Source organism: Trichechus manatus, unplaced genomic scaffold (genome assembly GCF_000243295.1).
Source record: "Trichechus manatus latirostris isolate Lorelei unplaced genomic scaffold, TriManLat1.0 scaffold00113, whole genome shotgun sequence".
NCBI classification, from domain to species: domain Eukaryota; kingdom Metazoa; phylum Chordata; class Mammalia; order Sirenia; family Trichechidae; genus Trichechus; species Trichechus manatus.
The window spans coordinates 6,049,371-6,072,708 of NW_004444049.1; the positions used below are offsets into that span (position 1 = coordinate 6,049,371).

Here is a 23,338-nt window from a genome sequence, read left to right on the forward strand (position 1 = left end):
AGGGGGGTGGGCGGGCAACACAGTGGCTGTCAGGCCATGTCAGGTCAACAGGTGGCGGTGAAGGTGGCTGAGACCAACAGCATGGGGATTTCTAGTCAGAACCGCCAGGCGCCAATCCCAGGATAGGTCTTGTCAAGTTTCTGAACCTCAACTGTCGCACGTATAAAGTGGGGTTAGCACCACCTAGTTCATAGGACTTTGATGATCAGTAGTTAAATCAATCTGTCAGTTTGTCGTACTGTGGGGGCTTGCGTGTTGCTGTGATGCTGGAAGCTATTCCACCGGTATTCAAATACCAGCAGGGTCACCCATGGCAGACAGATTTCAGCTGAGCTTCCAGACTAAGACAGACTAGGAAGAAGGACCCAGCAGTCTGCTTCTGAAAAGAATTAGCCAATGAAAACCTTATGAATAGCAGCCTTGGTAAAGTAGAGGGTCATCGAAAAAGAGGAAGACCCTCAACAAGATGGAATGACACAGTGGCTGCCAACAATGGGCTCAAGCATAACAACGATTGCGAGGATGGCGCAGAACCGGGCAATATTTCGTTCTGTTGTACAAGGGGTCGCTATGAGTCGGAACCGACTCGATGGCACCTAACAACAACAAGTTAAATGAGATGATAAGGCACAACGTGGGTGTATTAGCGCCATTCTGTCAATGAGCCGACTGGGTTGGCTGCGAACCAGGCATAAACTGAAATACCCCGCAGCCCAGGCTGGTGGGAGCTGTGGCTCTGGCCCAGCACTGAACAGTACAAACCCAAACCCGTTGCCGTCGAGTTGATTCGACACATAGCGACCCTACAGAACAGAGAACTGTCCCATAGGGTTTCCAAGACGGTAATCTTTATAGCAGCCGAATGCCATATCTTTCACCCGCGGAGGGCTGGAGGGTTGAAACGCTGATCTTTCCACTTGACGACTGCTGCCACCAGAGCTCCTTGAACAATACAAAGAGGAGAGCAAAGCTGTAGGCACGGTGAGGGAAAAGTCAATCCTTTTGCACAGAACACTCCTGTCCCAAGGTTAGCTGGAATTAAAGGCCTCTCTCCTCCCCAGTCCCTGGCACGCCTGGCTGTCCCTCCCCTTTCGAGGCGCGGCAAACGCTCCCCAAGGGTGGGTAAGTATCACCGGCCCCGCGATTGCGCTTTCCCCACTCCCTGCTAGCTACGGTAAGTCTAAGTCCTAGACAACGCTGCTTTCCGCCCCTGGCAACTACTCACCTTTTCTCTTCCTATAAAACCCGTTGCCGTCGAGTCGATTTCGACCCTTAGTGACCCCAAAGGACAGAGCTGAACTGCCCCGTAGTGTTTCTAAGGAGCGGCTGGTGGATTCGAACTGCCGACCTTTTGCTTAGCAGCCGAGCTCTTAACAACCAACAAATTTCCTTTCTCCTTCTTATTGGTCCGCGTAACTCTATTGCGACCAATCAATAGCAGCCACGGGGACCCAACTCATTCCCACACAACTTGGGGGGGAGCTTGAAGGAGGTAATTTTTTGTTTTCTGCACCCAGTTCTCCTGGAAAGCAGTTTGTTTATCAAACTGTTAGGAATGCCTCTAGAAGGAAACTCTAAAACATTTTCTTTCTCTTACACTTGTAAAGTCTGTCCTTTGCATACTCCCCCTTCCGAGTGGTACGGCCCCATAGTGCGCCACCAACCACCCAGCATCTGTGAACGCTAGAGTCCTCCGCTAGGTTAAGTCCACTCAGAGAGGTAGAGACGATACCATGTGTGACTAATAAATAGGGGGACTCTAAACTCCCAGCTTGCCCTGATCCGCTCAGACCACCTCTCCCATTTCCTGTTCAGCCCTCTCCCACGACAAGAATACCATCTGCAGTGAGACTAATTGCTCCCGGCACCATGGAAAGGGCGCTGGGCAGGCAAGGGAAGGTTGCACTTGGTACGACCCACGCCGCGCCCCGCGCCGCCGGAAGTGAGGTGTCTTACCCCTCGAAGTTCCGGTTCGCAGGGGGTGGGAGTGTTGTTAACCGGAGCGGCCGCAGCAGTCGCCGGATTGAGTGGCCGCGCGGCGCTGTGCTGCTGGTGAGTGAGCAGGGTCGGGCCTGGGTTGGGGTTGGGGCCTGGATTTTCTCCTAGAGGACTCTGAGGTCAGCCCGCCCCCTCAGCCCTGCCTCTGCTTTCGGCCTGTCAGCTGGCTGTAGACCTTAGGCGCCGGCTCGGCCGCTCCCCAGAGGCTGGGCCCTTGCCTGCGGCTCTCTCAACTCCTGGTGCTCACAGGTGCGCGGCTGCGCGGGCGACCCGGCCCCCCCTCAGTCCAACCACTGCACCCCTTCCTGCGGCCGTTTCTCGGGTGCCCAGAGTTGACACTGCCCCGGGGCTGGGGGCAGCCAGGGTTCCAGGCTGACGTACCCCGCCCACTCTCGCAGGGCGCGCGTCCGAGCTGCCCACCCTGGCAGAGCTGTCACCGGCGCCTCTGACTGCCGGACTGCGCCCCCTGTGCCTTGCCTCTTCTCTGCCCAGGCCCCGTGTTCCCACCTCTAGAGCAGGTTCGGCTTTCGCAGCCCACCCCGGCATCTTCACTTGAGGGCCGGCGGTGGCAGTTCCCTCCTCCTCCAACTCGACTGCCTTTCCCCATTGCCTCCCTAAAGGAGGCGGCTTGGCAGGCAGCGTGGAAAGAGCCCTAGATTTGAAGCAAGACTGGCCCAGGTTCCAGGCCTTGCGTCAGTGTTGTCACTTAACCCTTCCCAGTCGCAAGCTTCTTATCTGTAAACTGGGGAGCATGGACTCTTCTGGATCTGTGGGGGTGAAGTGAAATTTTTCTTTTCCCTATAGTTGCCATGTGTGTCAGGTGCTGTGCTGGGCTTGCACACCATGGCTATCAGCTGTTAGTTGCCTTCCTTTCTCCGTGTAGGTCTTCGGGCCAGGGCGATGTTCCGCACCGCAGTGATGATGGCGGCCAGCCTGGCGCTGACCGGAGCCGTGGTGGCTCATGCCTACTACCTCAAGCACCAGTTCTATCCCACTGTGGTGTACTTGACCAAGTCCAGCCCCAGCATGGCAGTGAGTTCAGGACTCAGGGGAGGCACTCCCTGGGAGGGAAGGAGGAGTTGTCCTGGGATGGGGGCGGGGCTAGAGGTCAGGTAAGTAGGGGAGAGAGGAAGTAGCCACCAACTGCTTAACTTTAAAGAAATTGTGTTGAGGATGTTGGGAGGTTCCTGAACGAGGAGCTCCAGGCAGAGGGAAGCAGACGTGACTTCAAACCACAGCTTCTCCCCACCCCTAGGTCCTGTACATCCAGGCCTTTGTCCTTGTCTTCCTCTTGGGCAAGGTGATGGGCAAGGTGTTCTTTGGGCAGCTGAGAGCAGCAGAGATGGAGGTAAGATGGTAGCAGCCCCAAAGGTGAGGGGCAGAGAGCTGGGCCAGCTGAATGTTGGTTCCACAGCACTCTCTGCCCAATCCCCAGCACCTCCTGGAACGTTCCTGGTATGCTGTCACTGAGACTTGTCTGGCCTTCACTGTCTTCCGGGACGACTTCAGCCCTCGCTTTGTTGCGCTCTTCACTCTCCTCCTCTTCCTTAAGTGTTTCCACTGGCTGGCTGAGGACCGTGTGGACTTTGTGAGTTTGGTCAGGGGCTTCTCTGGAACAGATACAAACCAGGGAGTGGCTGGTGGGCAGGCTTGTGGAGGAGTGAGGGCTGAGTTAGGGAGGTGGGGTGAACCCCAGCTTCCCTAATGGACCACCTCTCTGCTCTGCCTCAGATGGAACGCAGCCCCAATATCTCCTGGCTCTTTCACTGCCGCATTGTCTGTGAGTGAGATTCTCAGGAAATAGGGGAGGGAGCTGGAGGGAGAAGAGGCACATGGAGGATTGGAATGTCAGAAGTCACTAACTATGGGCCTGTACCCCAGAGCACAGGCTGCCCCTTTTGCCCACAGCTGTACAGGAAAGATAATTTAGGAAGTTAATTTGCATATCTCTCCATCCTGTTCCACTCCAGGGCCTAACTGCCTAGGCCCTCAGCTCTGCTCACCTGGAGCTTGGGCTGCCCTAGTGCCCCCTGAGGCAGAACTAGAGTTCCCAGGGGGCTGGGTTTGGTGGAGCGTGACGACCATGGCTGGGGCCTTGGTGAGTTTGGAGCAGGAGGTGTCCTAGAGCAGGAAGGGACTGTCAGGCCCTGGGCTGACCCCACCCACCCCCAATTTTGGGGGGTCCCCACAGCCCTCATGTTCCTTCTGGGTATCCTGGACTTCCTCTTCGTCAGCCACGCCTATCACAGCATCCTGACCCGTGGGGCTTCTGTGCAGCTGGTATTTGGCTTTGAGGTAAAACTGTCTTGGGAGGTCGGAGGGACAAGCCTGAGGTGATGCTGTATCTGCCTTGAATAACCCAACAAACCCTTACTAAGCACCTGCTCTGTGGCCAGCCCCTCCCATGAGCTCACTCCTGGGTAATTGGGGAAGACACAAAAAGAGGCGGTATGGAGGAGGACCCCTGGCCTGGGTGCTCAGGGGAGGCTTCCTGGAGGTGATGCCAGAGCTAACTGTTGATGGACAGGAGAGAATTTGCTTGACGGACAGTTGGGGAGGTGTGCCCCTGGCAGAGAGAGAGTGTCCAAAGATGACAGTTCACATTTGTTTGCTTTCTTTTGTGTGCTTACCATGTGCCAGGCCCTGTCCTGAGCATTTGACTTGCTTCGTTTAATCGGCAAAACGTTGTTATAAAGGAACATCTCATTCTGTCATTTGGCAGACAAGCAAACCGAAAGGTGAGAGGTTCAGTGAGTTACCTAAAGTCACACCAGCTAGTAAGTGGAGGAGCGAGAGGACCCTGGCTGTCCATGTCCAGAGCCTGTGTTCGTAACCATTGTCCCCTGGTGTGCAGAGGTCTGGGTGTAGCAGAGTGTGGCTGGAGCAAGGGGTCCCTTGTGCTTATGCCCCATGCTCCTTCCTCCAGTATGCCATCCTGATGACTATGGTGCTCACCATCTTCATCAAGTATGTGCTGCACTCCGTGGACCTCCAGAGCGAGAACCCCTGGGATAACAAGGCCGTGTACATGCTCTACACGGAGCTGTTCACAGGTGAGAGGATCCTGGACCCCCTGACCTGGACCAGTGTCCCAGACTCTGTCTCCAAGCTGGTGACCCTCTGCTGTCTCTACCCCCCCACCCCCAGGCTTCATCAAGGTTCTGCTGTACATGGCCTTCATGACCATCATGATCAAGGTGCACACCTTCCCACTCTTTGCCATCCGGCCCATGTACCTGGCCATGAGGTGAGCCCAGCCCTGCTCCCCCGTCCCTTCTGGCCCCTACCTGATCCCTCCCCCTCCTTCCACCCAAACTGTCCTTTCAGGCAGTTCAAGAAAGCTGTGACAGACGCCATCATGTCTCGCCGAGCCATCCGCAACATGAACACACTGTAAGTGGGCCTGTCCTGGCTGCTCTCTCAAGCTCTGCCCTGGGTCCCCCTGCCTGCAGTTATGGTCCTGACTCATCCCCGGTCCTAACCAGGTATCCAGATGCCACCCCAGAGGAACTCCAGGCAGTGGACAACGTCTGCATCATCTGCCGGGAAGAGATGGTGACTGGTGCCAAGAGGCTCCCCTGCAACCACATTTTCCACACCAGGTGGGGGGGCCCTGGGGAGCCTGCACATCGACGACAGGCCTTGGAGGCAGCCCCTGGGGACCTGCTGACCCCCGCCTGCTCTTGGCTCCCAGCTGCCTGCGCTCCTGGTTCCAGCGGCAACAGACCTGCCCTACTTGCCGCATGGACGTTCTTCGGGCATCGCTGCCAGCCCAGTCACCACCACCCCCCGAGCCTGCGGACCAGGGGCCACCCCCTGCCCCCCACCCCCCACCACTCCTGCCCCAGCCCCCTAACTGTGAGTGCCCCCCTTGTCTGGCCATCCAACACACCACTGGGCCTCGCCCTGGGCTGGGTATGGGAGAGGCTGAGGTGAATGGGATACAGTCCCTGCCTTCCGGCAGCTCACAGCATGGGCATGAGTGGGTGAATAGACCAGAAAGGGGTGGCAGTCCTGTGTGATCCTGCTGGGTTGGAGGCAAGCTCAGGGGCTTGGGGCTGCAGAGACAGCTCTCAACAGCCAAGACCCTGTCTGGGAGTTGGGTCTATCTCATTTTGGCCTTTTTTTTCCACCCTGTCTTCTCTCCACAGTCCCCCAGGGCCTCCTGCCTCCTTTTCCTCCAGGCATGTTCCCGTTGTGGCCCCCCATGGGCCCCTTCCCACCTGTCCCGCCACCTCCCAGCTCAGGAGAGGCTGCGGCCCCTCCAACCACAAGTGCAGGTAAGCCTTTTGGGTAATGTGACAGCTGGTGAGGGAGAGGGATAGAACCAGAGGCCCTGCAGGACTCACTGACTTCTCATTCTTGTTCTTCAGCAGCCCTTTCTCGGCCCAGTGGAGCAGCCACGACCACAGCTGCAGGCCCTACTGTTGCTGGAGCCTCTGCCCCGGCACCTGGTTCCGTCCCTGCCCCTGAGGCTGGCCCCACCCCAGGCTTCCCCTTCCCTCCCCCCTGGATGGGTATGCCCCTGCCTCCCCCCTTTGGTAAGTCAGGCTGCTCTTGCGGGGTGTTCTGGAGCGGGAGGGTATGCCTGGCCCAGCAGCCAGGCTGAGCTGCTACCTCTCCGCAGCCTTCCCCCCAATGCCTGTGCCCCCTGCGGGCTTTGCTGGGCTGACCCCCGAGGAGCTGCGGGCTCTGGAGGGCCACGAGCGGCAGCATCTGGAGGCCCGGCTGCAGAGCCTGCGGAATATCCACACGCTGCTGGATGCTGCCATGCTGCAGATCAACCAGTACCTCACCGTGCTTGCCTCCCTAGGGTGCGTCTCACGGGGGACGGGGTGCACTTGGGGATGCTGGCTGAACTGCCGAGAGGAGGCCCCAGCAGTGGCTCTTGGCCTTTGTCTCCCTGCCAACCTGTGACACCTGTCTGCATCCCAGGGTCTCGGAGTTCTTGGTGACTCCCAGCGCCTCTTCTCCTCCCACTTCAGAAAGCATGTTTGGATGCAAGGAAGTGGGGGTGGTCCTTTATTATTAGAGCACTGACCTGGAATTGTGTTTATATTTTTTTGAAGTCAAAGCATCCATAGTCCTAGTGCTTTAGTTCCTCGGGTAACACCCTCCTACAGAGGTGGTGACACTGTGCCTGGGGATCACTGCCCCTGGAATGGGATGGCAAATGAGAAAGTCACTTAGAGCCAGCCTGGCCTGAGGTCTAGTCCTGGCCCCCTGACTCGCTGGCTCTGTGACTCCATTACCTTATTTGAAAAGAGAGCTGTAATTCCTGTTTGTGGTAACACGTACAGTGTGCCTGGCACCCCACAGTAACAGCACAGGCTGTGTGGAGCTGGAGGCTGAGGCTGAGCACTGTGACTGACAGTATGTGATAGGTGGCCACCCTCTAAGGTGCCTGGCACCCGAGTGGAGACTGCAGCTTAACAGTGAACAAGGCCCCTGCCCGCAAGTGGCTCATCATCTGTGGTCTGCAGCCATTCAGCCCTTGAGTTGCCACGTCTGGGAATCCAGTCAGTACCCATTCCCGGTGTCTGCTGGTCACTAGGCAGTTCAGTGCTGGACTCAGCCCTGCCAGACTCACCAAGGGCTGGGAGAATCTGCCCAGCCCAGGATGCCAAGACGGCGCCCACCTCTTTCCTCTTCCTAGGCCCCCCAGGCCTGCCACGTCAGTCAGCCCCACTGAGGAGGCTGCTCCTACAGTTGTCGCTGCTGCCTCCTCCACTAGCATTCCCAGCTCCGAGGCCACCACCCCATCCCCTGGAGCCTCCCCACCTGCCCCTGAGCCTGAAAAGCCTCCAGGTACGTGTGGTCAGCCCCCAGCGGGGTGGGGTGATGGACTCTTCAGGTTCCACTTGTGACTCTTCTATCCTCAGCTCCAGAGTCAGTGGGCACTGAGGAGCTGCCGGAAGATGGGGAGCCTGACGCAGCAGAGCTCCGCCGCCGCCGCCTACAAAAGTTGGAGTCCCCTGTTGCCCACTGACACTGCCCCAGGCCCAGTCCCTGCCCCCGCTCTCTCGAGCAGCCCTCGCTGGAACACGTCCTGCCACCAAGTGCCAGCTCCCTCTCTATCTGCACCAGGGAGAAGTAGCCCCCAGCTCTGAAAAAGAGGAGATGGCCTACCCTAGCCAAGCAGAAAGAGGCCTGGGTCCCCGGCTGACTCCAGGCATCCGTTCCCAGACAGCCATGGGGATCTCGGGTCAGTCCCAGCCCTCCTCCCACTCTTCAGCCCTGTGTTCTGCTGGGGCCTGGCTGGGCCGTGAGGGCAGAAAGGCTCAGCCTCTGTGAAGCTCTTACTCCCCATCCCTTTCTGGGAGAAGGGGCAGCCCCTCCGAGCCCTACTTGTGTATGCAGAGTCACGCTGCAGTGCCGAACAGTATTAGCTCCCGTTCCTCAGTGTGGACTCCAGAAGGGCTGGAGGCAGGCCAGGATCTTGCTCCCTGGCCCACCCACCAAGACTGGTACTGATTTCCTTTTCTTACCCCATTTCCCCAGAAACCTCTTGTGGTGGCTGTGCCCCCTATGCCCTGTGGCATTTCCGTGTCTTACTGGCAACCACACAACTCAGGGAAAGGAGTGCCTGGGGGTGGGGGGCAGGCAGGCAGCACTGAGGGACCCTGCCCCGCCCCTCCCCCAGGTTCCTCTCCCCGTGCCGCTTCTCCAGTGGAGACTGACCTGGTCTCACCCAGCAGCCACTGCCCAGCCTCCCTGCGGGCTGAGGACTAGTGCGTCTGCTCTTAACCATTGCAAACCCCAGCATCAGAGGAAGGCCATTTCTTGACCTGCAGGACTTCTTGAGAAGAATTGGAATTCCTTCCTTCCTAGTGTCTTTTGGCTTAAACGCTGTCTTTTGAATTTGAATGCTTGACCCCAGGAAGGAGGAGCAGGAGTGCCAGGCTCCTGGTCTGTGCAGTTGAGAAAAGGCTCCAGGCCAGGGAGGGACCACAGGAGCCCAGGTCTGCCTACCCGCATCCTTTTTCCCCTCAGTTTTGTGTTACAAGAGTTGCTGGAGACAGTTTCAGATGATTATTTAATTTGTAAATACTGTACAAATTTTAATAGCTTAATGGTGTATACAACCAAATAAAAACTTGCATTAACGACTGGTGGGGTTGGCATCATAGGATTGGTGTGTTGGGCCCCGATTCATTGCTGAGGCTGTAGACTGGAGAATGGCTTGGAGTTTCCAAGAGGGAAACTTGGGCACACCACTGTCCTTGGACAGTGTTGATCGGTAAACTAAGATACACCCGTTTTCCACACGAAGAAACTGAGCCCCAGGAGGTTAAGTACCTTGCCTTAGGTCAGAGATCAAGTTGGGGGGGGGAGGGGCGGTGGTGTGCCAGGATCTGAACCCTGTCTTAGCCAGTTGGGTGCTGGGATGGGCTGGGGTAGGGTGGAGATGGAACTCAGGCCTTTGTCCCCTGTAACTCCAAGGGTGGGCAAGTGTGAAAGCTAGCTGGCTTGGCGTGGGATGGGATAACATGGGCAAAAGTCCATCTTCCTGCCTGCAAACACCCTGTCCAGCCTTGATATTGGGAGGGTAGCCCTGTGCTGGAGTCCTGGAACTCCCAACCACCCCATCGTGGTCAGGCCAACCAAAGCAAACCACTTCACTGGCTGGAGCTTGTTTCCAGGATCCTGGAAAGCTGGTCAGGCTCTACTCTGCTCTGGAATAGAATAAGGACCCCAACTGGGCCTTCACTCTCTCCATGCCCAGGGGTGCACATGGACACTAAGACCTCCAGGAGCCCTGCCTGAGTAATCTGTATTCTCCGTGGCCTCCAACCAAGCCAGATGTGGCCTAGAGCAGGGGTTCAGGAATGTTTGCAGCAGTGAGCTGGGGAGGGCAGGGAAATAAACACACCCAACTGGTCTGCCCTGTGCTACCCCCTCCTCTAAACTGGGTGGGCTACTCCTACCAGAGGGCAGTCACTACCACCCCAGAATTAAATAGCTGAGCCCAATGAGCCCCAATAAAGGAAAAGCAGGAACAGGCCACTAGCTCAGCTGTTCCTGGTGGGTCTCCAATGTAGAGAGCCCTCCCCAGTCCTGCCACCTAGGTAGAGGATCCCGGTTCTCCCTTTGTGCAAATAAGGCCTGACCCTGAGGCCCTTTTGCCCTCACACTCTGCTGGCCCATGCCCTTAGCCCTGGCCTCTACCCCAGCAGCTCCAGCACCCATCCCTTCCCCTGAGGTCCCCTGGACTCCAGTCTGTAGAGGACGCTGTCGTGCAGGCTGCTCAGCTGGGCTTCAGAAGCCCTTCTCCAGGAGCCAGGCTTTGAGCTGCTGGTCAAAGTAGCCCTTGACCCGCAGGGTACCTGTCACCTCATTGACCTGAGTGACGGGCATCTTCCCCAGCAGCGGGCTCAGGAAATCCTCCACATCCTTCTGCAGGGCCTGAGGGAAAAAAAAACCAGTCAGGCCTGGCCAGAGCACCTCCCTTCTGGAGGACAGGGAAGGCAGTCCCAGCCTCCTGGGCTCCCAGCCCCTCAGCCCTGAAAGGGTCAGGACCAGACCCTGAACCACTTACCCAGATGTCCCCCTCCACCTTCCGGATTACAGTCATCTGGCGGTTACCATGTGTGATATCTTTGTAGACAGGGATGTTGTGCATCCGAGAGCGTCGCACAAAGTAGGGCAGGTTAGGTGGGGGGTCTGTGATGCAGGGACAGCAATAAGCCAACTCCTCCCAAGCCTCACCCCACCTCAGCCAAGGGCCCTTCCCCTCAGATGATCAGTGCACCCGATTGGACCACGCTGCCTCCAGACCCCAGGCCTGAGCCTCCTGTTTCTCCAAGTAGAAAGCCAGGCCCCGTGTGTTCACCCTGGTATCCCAATGCCCAGCTTAGGGCCTGGCACCAAGTAGGTGCTCAACAAATCTCTACGGAGTGAATGAAGTCAGGGCCATGGCCTCTGGGGTCTTCCCGGTCCCCCTTGGGGCCAATCTTTGCCCTTCTCCACTGGGTCAAAGAGGCTAAAATCAACCTCTGACACAAAAGGAAGGGGATTTACAAGCACTGAACATCTACCGTATGCTGGCTCTGCACGAAGTGCTTTATGTGCCAAGCAGACACATTATCTCCATTTTGCTCAAAGTGGGGTTGGGAGAAACGAAGTGACAGAGTCACACCAGCAATGAAGAGTACGGCCAAATGCAAACCCAGAACTGCCTGACTTCCAAGCTTGTGCTCTCAATTATGGTATACGGCCTACTGCGGGGGAGGGGACCCAAGTTCTTGGGTCTTCTCAATGTGCTTCACTTTCCTCCATCTGGGAAGGTCCCCAGCCAAACAGTGTGGATGGGTACCAGTGAAACAGAAGGATGCACTCCTGGGCCTGCCCTTTGGCATGAGACAGATGTCAGCCCTGAAGGACCTCAACAGGTCCTGAACCCACAGGGGAATCCAGAGCCTCAGCTGCCAGTGGGGCAGGCAGACCACTGGGGAGGATGCTTCCCTCAGCCTTCAAGCCACTCCCATCACCCAGCTTACCTTGAGGGGGCTGCCAGCCACTGGGAGTGGGATAATGTTTGTGCTTTGGGGGCTCTGGGATGCGGGTAGGGGGTAACAGGCGCTCCACAAAATGGTATTCATCCACAGATTCCACGAAGCTGGGGTAATCAGGAGGCCCCTGGACTTGGCTCTGAGGCAAAAAAAGAAAACACGCACAAAAAAACATCTCTCCATCAGCCACTCTGCCACCCGCCCCCCTATGCATCACCCACCACAGAATGGGCAGAACATTATTAAGTAGAGGAAGAAAATATAACAGGCAGAGAGAAGGGCATAAAGAAAAGGCTGGAGGTAGGAAAGCACCAGACTTTGACCAGAGTGCATAGTACAGGTAGGACTGGAAGAGGTCAGGCACTCTGGCCTGCCTCCCTTACAAACATGACCTACGTACTTCTGAAAAGCCAATTAACCACATCTGACCAATATGACATTTTTCAGTATTTTGAAGTTTTCTCTGAACATTCTGTGGAAATATTGTGGTTCTGGGCACTTACAGCAATCCTGGTAATGCCCTATCCACACTCACACGGTAGGACCCCCTTCCTGGAAAGTTTTGGCACTGTACTAAGTGTTTTACGGGTATTGTTTTCACTTAATTCTTACGGCTCGACAAGGTAGGTATTTTATCACCCCGTTTTATACCCAAGAGAGATTAACGTATTAAAAAAAAAAAAAGCCGTAACAGTACCTAAGGTGACACTAGGGAGTCCTGGTGGCACAGTAGTTAAGCACTCGGTTGCTAACTTGAAGGTCAGTGGTTCGAACCCACCAGCAGCTCCTCGGGAGGAAGATATGGCAGTCTGCTTCCGTAAAGATTATAGCCTTGGAAACCCTATGGGGCAGTTCTACTCTGTCCTATAGGGTCGCTATGAGTCGGAATCGACTCGACTCGACTCGAGGGTAATGGCTTTGGTTTTGATTTGAAGGTCACACTCCAGAATCCGTCCTCCCATCCTTTCAGCCCAAAGCTCCTTTTGCACACTTCTCCCAACAGACACCCCGAAGTCCTGATAGGTCAGGGGGTTACAACGACAGCAGGGAAGCAGGATGAAGTGGCCTGCGTATCAAGAGCCTTGAGTTCCCCGAAGTGTCACCATTGATCTGGGGTCGGCTCCTACCCCAGAAGGTTTCCCCTTCGAAAGCCTGGGAAGTTCTGACTAACTCGGGCTATCCTCCTGCCTGGTTCCCATCTCCACGCTCTCGAAGCCAACAGGCCGTGCAACCCTTTCTCAGTCTTGCACCTAAGCTCCAGGCAAATGACCCCAATCAGACGGGAAAACTAAGGCCGTAAGGACGAATGCGGTTTTCAGGGTTACAATGAATAACAGTGAGCCTCACACCCCGGTTTCTGCCCTCAGCCTGTCTCACCAGGTGCCGTAGCCCGCAGCTCGGCTGGACGCCGGTTCTCCAGCCCCACAGCGCAGACCGGAACACGGTCGCTGCCATCTCGGCCTGCCACCAACGCTAGCCTTCAGTGCGCACAACCCACCTAGCCCCGCCCCTTCCTGCGCGCGCCGCCTGGGACGGGAAGAACGCCTTAAGGGGCGGGGCCAGGACCGCCCTGGGCGGTATAAGTGTGAGAGTAACGCGCGGTCGCTCAGCAGTGACGTAACACGCAGCGGTCGGTGAGGGCGTGCGCGCTCTCGCTTCTTCCTCTTTCTCGGCTCCATCTTCGCCGTAGCGGCAGCAGGGGTCACATTTCAGGTAAGACTTGGGCCGCGGCTGGGTCCGGAGGGCCTAGTGGCGGGTTGGCTGCGAGCTCACAGGGCGCGGGGGAGATGGAGGAACAGGGCTGCCCTGTGAGCCTGGCTCCGAGTCCCACCTGACCTCTCCGGTAGGCCCGGCCTTCCCCACGTGAAACCCCCGGCCACCTCCGCCGTGGTTCGATTGTCTGCGACCCGACACCCATTTCCCGACCCGCTCCTGCCTAGAGCATTTTCTCCTCTTCTGTTACAATCCTTCTTTTATTCTTTAGTCGCCGTCATGCAGCTCTTTGTTCGCGCCCAGGAGCTACACACCCTCGAGGTGACCGGCCAGGAGACGGTCGCCCAGATCAAGGTAAGGCTGTGTGGTGCTTCCTGGGCTCTATATCTTTGTGCTCCCCACATTCACCCGCCGCGGGAATGCTTACGACCTCATGTTGTCCGTAGGCTCATGTAGCGTCTCTGGAGGGCATCTCCCCGGAAGATCAGGTTGTGCTCCTGGCAGGCACGCCCCTGGAGGATGAGGCTACCCTGGGTCAGTGTGGGGTGGAGGCCCTGACCACTCTGGAAGTAGCTGGTCGCATGCTTGGAGGTGAGTTGGGGAGGAGTGTCCACTGAACTGCCTGTAAGCTGTTAATGGGTGTAGAGTGTGTAGTCTTGGAAGCTTAGTGTCATTTCTGTGGCCGTATAGATAGTGCTTTCCAGTGTCATTCTTCCTGTTTGCCTCCCTCAGGTGGAACTCCAGAGAGGTTCACGGGAGACTGAGCCAGAGTATAGTTCTAGGTTAGGTACTTATCAGAACTTTGTCTAACTCTCAATTTCCCCACTAAAATTAGGCCAGACCAGATCCCTAAGCCACTTTCCACTTCTTGTTTAAAATCGGGGGCTGGAAGACCCTGATTTGAAACCCCAGAATGTGCCGCATCAGCACATTCTTGGTCAGAGGTCAAATCTCTACAGCTTCTTTCTCGTTTTCCGTTGGGCCCAGCTTGCCCCTAAAGGCTTGGGTTGAGGGAGGGGGGCTTCTTGCTCTCCTAACTGTTCACTGTCTTTGTTTTCCATCACAGGCAAAGTCCATGGTTCTCTGGCTCGTGCTGGGAAAGTGAGAGGTCAGACTCCCAAGGTAAGTGAGAGTGTGAGTGGTGTCCTTCGTTGTCTCCTGTCGCAGCTAAGCCAAGCCCCTTGACTTTGGCCCTGTCTGCCTTCCCCCTCCTGGGTGATGAGGCTGAAGAAAGGGGTTCCACGTAAGATGTCAGCCTGGGTTTCATCAGCTCCCCTCTTTTTTAGGTGGCTAAGCAGGAGAAGAAGAAGAAGAAGACCGGCCGGGCCAAGCGGCGGATGCAGTACAACCGGCGTTTTGTCAATGTCGTGCCCACCTTCGGCAAGAAGAAGGGCCCCAATGCCAACTCGTAAGCCCTTTGTAATCCTAACTCGCTCTAATAAAGCCATTTAGCCCAGCCATCTCATTGATTCATCTTCATTTGCAGGGTCTCAGGGGGAAGATGGCTTCTAGGGCTGGTTGGTTGGTGTGCCACCTAGAAGAGCAGTGAGGCCTCATTTCTGGGAGGCGTTGAGTGAGGAAAAGACAGAAGCCCTTGGTCTGAGGAAAAGAGGGGGTAAACTACAAGAGCAAGGTTTCTGTGAGAAGCAGTAACCACAGCTGTCAGCCCTTCAGATGTAGAGCTGGGGAGACTCCAGATCCCACATAATAATTCTTCCAAGTACTGGTTTCATTCCATTTTTAACAGAGAAGGAATCATTATGGTGGGAGGTTTGTTAGGAGGCAGCAATGGAGGATAGAAAATTGGGGAACGCTGATCTGGCCCTTCCTTGAAGTTGAATTCAGCTGTGGGCTTGGTAGAGTCCAGGGAGGAACCTAGTGGCCTTAGCTTTGGTATTTTGCCTGATTACACTGGCACCCTGGCAATGGGTGACCTTGTTTGTGCCTGTGACTGGCTCACTGGCCTTGCTAATCTAATCAGAGCCATCTTTGGGTAGTTGATTGTTTCAGCATTCCAGGAGCAGAGCTCCTTTGGGGCTGAATCAACGTTCCTTCTGGCAACTGAGGCTTCCAGTGCATCCATATGCCCACTCATCGTTCAGCTGAAGTTTTTGAATCTGCTGGTTCTTGGGATACAGCATACCAGGATACAATGGTAAAAGACCTTAAACTCTGGACTTGGACTGCCTGAGTGATCCTGGCTCTACTTCCTGTCTGAACTTGAACCAGCTACACATTTAATCTATTGAGAGTTGCTATGAGGATTAAAGGATGTAAAGTGCTTAGATCAGCACCTAGTGTATTGTAAGTGCAAATATTGGCTATTTTTGTTTTTAGCGATTAAGATTTAAAAAAAAAGAAAAAGTAAGACATGACCCCCTGCCCTCTAGGAGCTTAGATTCTTGTGGAGAAAATGGGAATAAAGTAGACGTTAATAGTCTCAAAGAAGGTAAGCAGCGTGCTATGATGAAAGAAAAGGTGAGTATCTCGAGGTTTCTGAAGATAGAATGTGTGAGCCAATCGAGTGAGAAGATGGGGAAGGTTGCAGCCAAAAGAACACTGCAAAGGCAGAGACAAGTAAGTGACAGCTGCGAGAGGGTGGCGAAGCCTGCAGGGCCTTGTCAGTCATGGAGAGGAGTTTGGTGTTCACCCCAACTGCAAGAGGGGGCCATGGAAGGACTCTGAGCAAGGGACTTATGTGATCTCAGTTGTGATCTGTTACTTTTTCTGGCTGATTTCCTGGGGGGCTTACAAGAAAGTTAAGATACCAGATAAGGCATTGACATCCAGGTGAGGGGGCAGCTTAGACCTCCGGAGACCGTGGATGTAAAGAAGTGGAGGGATTTGAAAGTTAACGTCATTCAAATCTTGGTGTTGAAATAGATGACCCATATCCAGATAAATGCCAAGTTATTTTGGAGACAGAACGGATAAGAAGTGGCGTTGGGTCCGGGGTGAAAAGAAAGGAAGGACCAGGGCTTACTTTCAGGCATGCCATGGGTCAAGTCTTCCAGCGCTTGACATGGTTCTTGGCAGTTCACTCTCCTATAAGCTCTATTTGGGCAGGGGCCCCATCTCGTTTTGCTCCCCATTACATTCTTGGTACCCAGTATGGAGTGCACTTAATAAGTGCAGCTGGGTGAACAATTGTGATATTTAATGAGAAGACAGAAAAGAAGGGGCGAGTTTAGAAGAGAATCAAACAGGAGCTCAGATACTTGTTAAATGTTGCTTTTCGCTGAAGAGAGGAGATGCCCCCGACACATTCAGGCTGGGCTCAGGTGCCCCATCTGGGCCTTTCTTTGTAGTGGCCCCTTTGTCTTTATGCCTTAGTAGACTGGCCGCATCTCATCTTAATCTCCCATAGGCCTGGCACAATTAATGGCCCAGAGTAGGTGCTTAGCGAAGATTGGTTTTGGCCACAGTACTTTATAGCATCACAAAGGTAACCAGAAAAACGAAAACCCATTGCCATCCAGTCGATTACGACTCACAGCGAGCGACCCTATAGGGCAGAGTAGAACGGCCCCAATAGGGTTTTCAAGGAGCAGCTGGTAGATTCGAACTGCCGACCTTTTTTTGTCAATAGCCATAGCTCTCAACTACTGAGCCATCAGTGCCCCATTACAAGGGTAGCTTTATATTTTCAGGCAATCATGGGGGCGGGGGGGGGGGAGGGCCACGTTTCGGCGCAACCACTAGCCGCCGAGCTAGTACCGGCGGGGCGCCCACCAGATGCGTTTTCTTCTCTAAGCTCCGCTGTAAGGGGCGGAGCTTGTACGTCACGCCCGGCTTCTGCGCCTGCCCACTCGCCGCTTGAGAGAGGGGTGAGGTTTGGTTCCCGAGTGTGGGCGGGAATTGCCGAAAGTCCTCGGGTGAGCTTTGGCTAAGCGTTCGTTCGCCCCTGCAAAGAGACGGAAGTAACCGAAGAAGCGCCGGAAGTAACCGAAGAACTAGCGGCCTTGTGCGTTCGCGGTTGGCTAGTGGCGCTAGTTGCCATGGAGCCGGCACGGCCCTGTGGTTTCTGCCCAGTCGGGGAGGCCCAGGCAGCGCGCTACACCTGCCCGCGCTGTAATGTGCCTTACTGTTCCCTGCGCTGTTACCGGGCACATGGGACCTGCGCCGAAGACTTTTACCGCGACCAGGTGCTGGGCGAGCTCCGAGGCCGTACCGCCTCGCCCAGCCGCCTGGCAAGCGCACTACGCCGCCTGCGTCAGCAACGCGAGACCGAGGATGAGCCCGAGGAAGCAGGCCTCACCCCTGGCCCGGCGCCTGGCGGCCTCTCAGGCCTCTGGGAGCGGCTGAGCCCGGCCGAGAAGGCGGCCTTCGAACAGCTGCTGAGTCGCGGCGAGGCCGGGCGGCTGCTGCCCCCGTGGCAGCCGTGGTGGTGGGCCCGCGGGGCCGAGCCGCGGCTTCTTCAGGAGCTGGATGACGCGCCCGGCAGTGACGCCGCGGAGTTGGAGCCTGCCCTTGCGAGGACCCCGCTGGAACCCGCGAAGGATGCTGCCGCCGCCGCGGAGCCCGAGGCCGCTGAGCCTGTTCTCGAAGACGCCCCGGGGGTGGGCGCGCCCTCAGTTCCCGCCCGCATCCCCGCGCTGGCCAGTCTGAGCCGCGGCCCGGCCTCGCCGCTCGTGCGCTTCCAGCTGCCCAACGTGCTGTTCGCTTACGCGCACACCCTCGCCCTGTATCATGGCGGCGACGATGCGCTGCTCTCCGACTTCTGTGCCACGCTGCTCGGCGTTTCGGGGGCCTTGGGCGCCCAGCAAGTCTTCGCCTCTGCCGAGGAAGCCCTGCTGGCCGCAGTCCACGCGCTGGAGACGGGTGAGCACCCGCCTGGGCCCCTGGGCACACGCGGCGCCATGCAGGAGACCGCCCGCATCCTGCTGGGCGAGGGCCCAGCCAGCCAGAAAGGCTACACGCTGGCAGCACTGGGGCACCTGGCGCAGATCCTGGGCCGGGCCCGCAAACGGACCATGGCTGCGGAAGAGCGAGATCGCCTGTACCGGGCCCGGAAGAAGTGCCAGTTCCTGCTGGCCTGGACCAACGAAAACGAGGCGGCCCTCACACCCCTGGCCCTAGACTGCGCCAGGACTCACCGAGCTCATGCTGTGGCGGCTGAGGAGATGGCAGCCCTCACTGGGGAGGTGGAGCGGCTCTGGGGAGGCCCCATGCCACCTGCCCCGAGAACTCTCATTGAGGAGCTCCCTGGCTGAACTGGGGACCCTTTGTCGTTAATAAAGCTGTGACTGGTCTGCCTTGTTGCCCCCACTTAACTCCAGACTCTCAGGCCCACAAACCACATCGGTCTCTCCCCAGCTGGTTATAAACACCCCAGCCCCAGAATGGGAGAGAAGCCACACCAAGGGATCCAGACATTTATCCACAGAGGAAGAGCAGTGCTGCCCCCTCAACTTCCTTTTTTTGGACACTGGCTCCATTTTTCTCCTTGCTCCAAACCACCTCTTCTCTGAGGCTTTTCGTCCCCACCTCCCTTGGCACTGGTGGAGCTCAGGGAGGGTAGGGTGTGTCCCGGCTCCTGGTGCTGGTGGATGGGTGGGCATCTGCCCTGATCTGGAGTGGGTGTGCCACCTCAGTAGATGTAGGGCACGATGCGGTAAGGCACACGCCGGCAGTACTCATGCCAGGCCAAACCATACTTCTGCAGGCACTGCCGCTCATCATGTGCCTCCCGGTGCACCAGCAGCGAAGTGAAGTAGAGGAGGTAGAAGTAGGGCAGCAAGTGGGAAGCCCCTGTGGGGAGGATGGGCTCCGTGACCACCCAGCAAGCCCTCCAGTTCAAAGGGTTTCCACACCCTAGGGCTCACAAAGTTATAAGGCGTTGTCCAGGGCATGCGGCAAGGCCCTGGCAGTGCCAGGCTGGCACAGAAGCCTGTGCCCTAGCCACATGCTGGGTCCATCCCCAGACTCCTGACTATACCCAGATGAGGCATCCTGTGGTCCCCACTGTACTTCTGGCCCTCACACCCACCCTGTACCCACCCAGCCCACTCACCGCAGGGCAGGGACCAGGCCAGAGCCATGATGAGGTCTCCAAGGTAGTTGGGATGGCGGACCATACCCCACCACCCAGACACCAGCAGCTGCCGCCCCGTGGCTGTAGAGATGGTCTCGAGGTCTGGGGAGAGACAGGTAGTGGTGGGTGCTCCCAAGAAGCCCAAATTCCCTGCCTCACCCATGGCACCCTAGAGCCCCAGCTCACCAGCCACTCTGGGGTCAGAAGGATTCTTTCGGAAGGTGTTTTTCTGGGAATTGGCCCCACGGAAGATGTAGTAACCAATAGCTGTTGGGGGAGGGAGGGGGAAGGGAAGGGGAAGAGTGGTCAGGGTCCAGGGTCATAGCCTCTGTCTGACCCTGACCATACACCCACTCTTGTTTCCAGCCCAGATGCAGCTGGCCTGGAGACCCAGGACCCAGCCCCTGGCTTTAGAGAAGCACTTGAGACTTAATGTCTCCCCATTGGGTGCTGAACAATGAATGAAAGGGGGAGGGGAATGGTGGGCCCAGCCTGCTCCCCTTCCTGACTGACCGTTGATGAGGCAGATGGTGGAGGCCATGGGCAGCCCCAGGGCCTGTGGATGGTGCACCAGGAACTGGGCCTGCAGGCTGTAGGTGAAGGGTACCCAGGCTAAGTCCCCAAAGACCAGCATGAAGCCAAACCCATCATGTGTGATGTCCATGGTGGTAAGGACGGCCTCCTGCAGGGACAGGACCCAGATACCTCAGCTTAATCCCCATGAGGTCCTCTGACACCCTCCCCTGCCACCCCTGGCTAGTCCAGCCTCACCTCGTGCCAAAGAGCATCACCCACATAGAGTAGCTGGAAGCCATTGACCAACCACATGGCCAATGAGGGACTGCCCCGCAGCTCTGCCTCTTGAACCAGCAGGGCCAGGTTGATGAGGACCTGAGGGGGTGGGGGAGACAGGACAGTCTGACCCCAGCCTGGATACACAGAGGTGGCAGCACCTGGGCGGGGCAGCGGCCAGCCTCGCTCCTTCTCTCAGCTGTCAGTCATTCACTCTCCAGCCCTTCATTAAATGTGTCCAGGTTTTGTACCTGGGTCACAGGGACTGCAGTGGCCGCCTCTGCAGGTGCTCCCAGCCCATTTTGTCTCGCCCTGTTCTATAGGGTGTCCTCTGGGAGAGGAGTTGGACAATTGGGCTCCAGAGTTAGGACAGACTTGGCCTTGAATCTCAGCTTCACCACTTGGACAGGTCACTTACCCTCTCCAAAGTCTAATGTGTCCCCATGTAGAAAACGGGGATCATGATGTGTTTGCTTCTTGGAGCTGTCTGAGGACTAAATGACATAATGCGAGGGAAGCACTAAGCAGTGTGTCTCTGGCACATGGTCAGTGCTCAGGGATAGTTGGCTGGGAGCCAGCCTGCACTGAGCACCTGCATTTAGTGGCACTGGGCTTATGGCACCGGGCTTGGTGCAGATCCCTGTAGTGTAGTAAACTGTTCGGCTGCTAACCAGAAGGTCAGCAGTTCGAATCCACCAGCCACTCCTTGGAAACCCTGTGGGGCAGTTCTACTCTGTAAGGTCACTCAGAAGTGACTCGATGGCAACAGGTTTGTTTTTTTTCCTTTGGGGTGGCGGGCGGGGGGTGGCTTGGTGCTGTCATTAGATTACCTTTCTAATCTTCACAGTCATTTTAGGAAAAAGCTCGTTTTACCTTATTCACAGATGAGGAAACCACCTTGGAGGCCCAAGGTCAGGCCAGGATCCAGATCCAGGATGGGTGCCTGGCTCCTCCCAGCCCCGGATGAGGTCATTTTCCGGGTGATATGAAAGACCTTGCCCTAGAGGCTTTTGGGAAACCTTAGCCAAAATCCAGCCTGGGCGATGACAGCCAAAGAACACGGTTGGAATGTTGTCAAGGTCGCCAGTGACGGAGGTTTCAGTTCTCGCTTCTGCTCTGCCATGACCCACCAAGCAGCAAGTGACCACTCCCTCCTCCCCGGACATAGTCTGTGCTCGACTGCTTTATTTTAAAATCACACTTGCTCTCTTTCCCCTGTCTACGGTATTTTTTATTATACTTATCACACCCTGACATGCTATATATATATTTTACTTATTTTTTGTCTTCCTCACCTAGAATATAGGTTCCATGAGGACAGATTTTATTTTTTTTAATCTTCTGTATGTACCTTTTTTTTCTCTTGTCTGCCATTACCCAGAGCATGCTGAGGGCAAATGGTGGACTCAACAAATATTTGTGGAATGAATGAATGATTAATGTTAGCACCGTTTTGGCCCCGACCTGCCCAAGCACTTCCCTTTCCCATCCATCCCCTGGCCCAGCCGCTCAGACAAGCCCAGCATACCCAGCCGATGAGGCCAGGCCGCAGTTCGCAGAAATATTTGAAGTCCAAGAAACAGATGCGCGGGTTGAGCTCCCGTCCCATGAAAAAGTCGTAAATGGGATTGCCTGGAGAATAGGAGAGGGTGAACGTGCAGGCGGGCGCCCCCATGGGCCTCCATCCACGCTCCACTGGGACCCCTCTCACCTGAGCTCCCCCCGGGTGCCAGGGCCGAGGCAGGAGCTACCTGGGACTTCAGATAGAGAAGGAGGCTGAAGACGAAGGCGATGAGGGTGGCGGCAAACGCCAAGGGCAGGAGCATTTCTGGGAGCGCCGCCAGGGGCAGACCGGCTAACACCCCCAGCCCTGCTAACAGGGCTGTCAGTACCAGGGCCTGGAAGCCTGAGACAGCACACAGTGAGCCCTGGGGGCTGCGCACCTCCGCTCCCCCCAACACACACAGACCTCACCCCGAGCCATTCGGCTGCCATCTTGGCCTTTAGAGAGTCACCCAGTCACTGCATGGGGCTAGAGGAGCAGCAAATGGGGTGTTGCGGAGGAAAAAGAGGTGTGGAGAGGGGCAAGGAGCATCTCCGGGCTGTGCTTGGTGGGGTGGGGTGCTAATTTCCAGGGATCCCCCCTAGGGGTAAGGCCCCACTCCCACCAGCACAACCCCCGCGCAAGGGCCCGTCCTCCAGGCACCGTTAATGGGGTACTGCAGGCGACTCTTGTCCTTCAACTCCTGCCCCTCGGCCACCTGCGGGCACAGAGGGCCTCTAATAAGGGTTGTGGTGCCTTCTAGCCGAGCTCCTACCCCGACTATCCCCCCCACCGCGCGTTCACGAGCGGAGCCCACACCTTGCGCGCCGGCAGTAGGTAGAGCGCCGCCTGTAGGCCGAGCCAGGCGAGACACAGCAGCAGCGCCCGCGGGCTCCACAGCGCCTGGAGCCCCGGCAGGTAAGGGGGCGGGCCCAGGAGGCGCGCCGGCCCCGAGCGGGCCACCAGGAGCAAGTAGAACATGGTGGCAGGGAGCAGCAGCATCAGCGCCGCAGCGCCTGGAGCGGGGAGATAAGGAAAAAGACGATCGCGTTGGGCGTCGGCTCCTGCTCCCCCTCGACCTCCACAGGCACCCTGAGCATTCTCATCGCCTGCCTCCAGATTCCGTTCTTAGACTTGTCCCGCAAGGTCCCCCTGCCTCTCACTCCCCTTCCCTGACTTCCATCTTGGTCCTCCGTCCCCAGGCCCCCTCGAAAACCTTCCTCCGTCTCCCCCTACTCCTCCCAGTCCCCCACTCCACAAACCACCGAGCTGCAGCCCCCAGAACGGGTCCCGCTCAGAGCTCAGCTCTCCCTCTCCAGATACCCTTCCCCTGCCGCCGGTACCCCGCAAGCCCTCCATCCCTGGGTCTTACCCGCCCTACCCTCCACAGCCCCTGCTCCGCCAGCAGTCACCCCTCGCTAAGCCCTGCCCCAGCCCCCTCTTCTGCCTCATTACCCAGCGGCCCCCCGAATTCCAGCGGGGCTCGAGGGCCGTGAGGGGCCATGGTCTCCACTCCGCCGGCGGTGGCGGGACCCTCACAATGCCTGGCAGGGAAAAACAGCCCACCCCACCCCCCGGGAGATGGGCGTGGAGGCGCCGAGGACCAAGTCCAGGGCGCCTGCACCTGTCTCGGCTTAGTCAGACCATGGCCGGCTTGCGCCGAGGCCTTTAAATGGGCCGGCCTCCTGCCCATCCTGGGCCCAGCCGACCAGCCAATCGGCTCTCGGGGGCGGGCCCGACGCTGCG

General features: G+C 57.1%; 5 protein-coding genes across 7 annotated transcripts; 3 read left to right on the forward strand and 2 right to left on the reverse strand.

The window, feature by feature from the left end:
• Positions 1-1,904: 1,904 nt before the first annotated feature.
• Positions 1,905-9,105, forward strand: SYVN1 (synoviolin 1). 2 transcript variants are annotated; one of them, XM_004383742.3, is made up of 16 exons: positions 1,905-2,052; positions 2,882-3,030; positions 3,254-3,346; positions 3,434-3,586; positions 3,730-3,778; positions 4,190-4,293; positions 4,925-5,051; positions 5,146-5,245; positions 5,326-5,391; positions 5,484-5,600; positions 5,693-5,856; positions 6,150-6,278; positions 6,372-6,539; positions 6,626-6,812; positions 7,655-7,806; positions 7,881-9,105. In XM_004383742.3, the coding sequence occupies exons 2-16, from the start codon at positions 2,899-2,901 to the stop codon at positions 7,985-7,987; spliced, it is 1,848 nt and encodes a 615-aa protein (XP_004383799.1). In that variant the 5' UTR covers positions 1,905-2,052; positions 2,882-2,898; the 3' UTR covers positions 7,988-9,105. The 2 variants fall into 2 exon arrangements, with proteins under 2 accessions (XP_004383799.1, XP_012413131.1); XM_012557677.1 differs by having other exon boundaries at positions 1,978-2,052; positions 6,375-6,539.
• A 258-nt stretch (positions 9,106-9,363) lies between these two features.
• Positions 9,364-12,965, reverse strand: MRPL49 (mitochondrial ribosomal protein L49). Its single transcript, XM_004383744.2, has 4 exons — positions 12,888-12,965; positions 11,499-11,649; positions 10,538-10,662; positions 9,364-10,404 (listed from the first exon to the last, which is right to left on the reverse strand). Exons 1-4 carry the CDS (start codon positions 12,963-12,965, stop codon positions 10,258-10,260), a joined length of 501 nt encoding a protein of 166 aa, XP_004383801.1. The 3' UTR covers positions 9,364-10,257.
• A 141-nt stretch (positions 12,966-13,106) lies between these two features.
• On the forward strand, positions 13,107-14,680 carry FAU (FAU ubiquitin like and ribosomal protein S30 fusion). Its single transcript, XM_004383745.2, has 5 exons — positions 13,107-13,223; positions 13,495-13,577; positions 13,670-13,814; positions 14,290-14,345; positions 14,510-14,680. The coding sequence occupies exons 2-5, from the start codon at positions 13,503-13,505 to the stop codon at positions 14,633-14,635; spliced, it is 402 nt and encodes a 133-aa protein (XP_004383802.1). The 5' UTR covers positions 13,107-13,223; positions 13,495-13,502; the 3' UTR covers positions 14,636-14,680.
• A 2,373-nt stretch (positions 14,681-17,053) lies between these two features.
• On the forward strand, positions 17,054-18,475 carry ZNHIT2 (zinc finger HIT-type containing 2). Its single transcript, XM_004383746.3, has one exon. It carries the CDS (start codon positions 17,222-17,224, stop codon positions 18,434-18,436), a length of 1,215 nt encoding a protein of 404 aa, XP_004383803.1. The 5' UTR covers positions 17,054-17,221; the 3' UTR covers positions 18,437-18,475.
• A 184-nt stretch (positions 18,476-18,659) lies between these two features.
• Positions 18,660-23,216, reverse strand: TM7SF2 (transmembrane 7 superfamily member 2). Of its 2 annotated transcripts, XM_004383747.2 has the most exons (10): positions 23,048-23,216; positions 22,412-22,608; positions 22,256-22,310; positions 21,761-21,955; positions 21,578-21,681; positions 20,029-20,148; positions 19,771-19,939; positions 19,444-19,524; positions 19,237-19,359; positions 18,660-18,974 (listed from the first exon to the last, which is right to left on the reverse strand). In XM_004383747.2, exons 1-10 carry the CDS (start codon positions 23,094-23,096, stop codon positions 18,814-18,816), a joined length of 1,254 nt encoding a protein of 417 aa, XP_004383804.1. In that variant the 5' UTR covers positions 23,097-23,216; the 3' UTR covers positions 18,660-18,813. The 2 variants fall into 2 exon arrangements, with proteins under 2 accessions (XP_004383804.1, XP_012413150.1); XM_012557696.2 differs by lacking the exon at positions 19,444-19,524.
• Between the last annotated feature and the right edge of the window lie 122 nt (positions 23,217-23,338).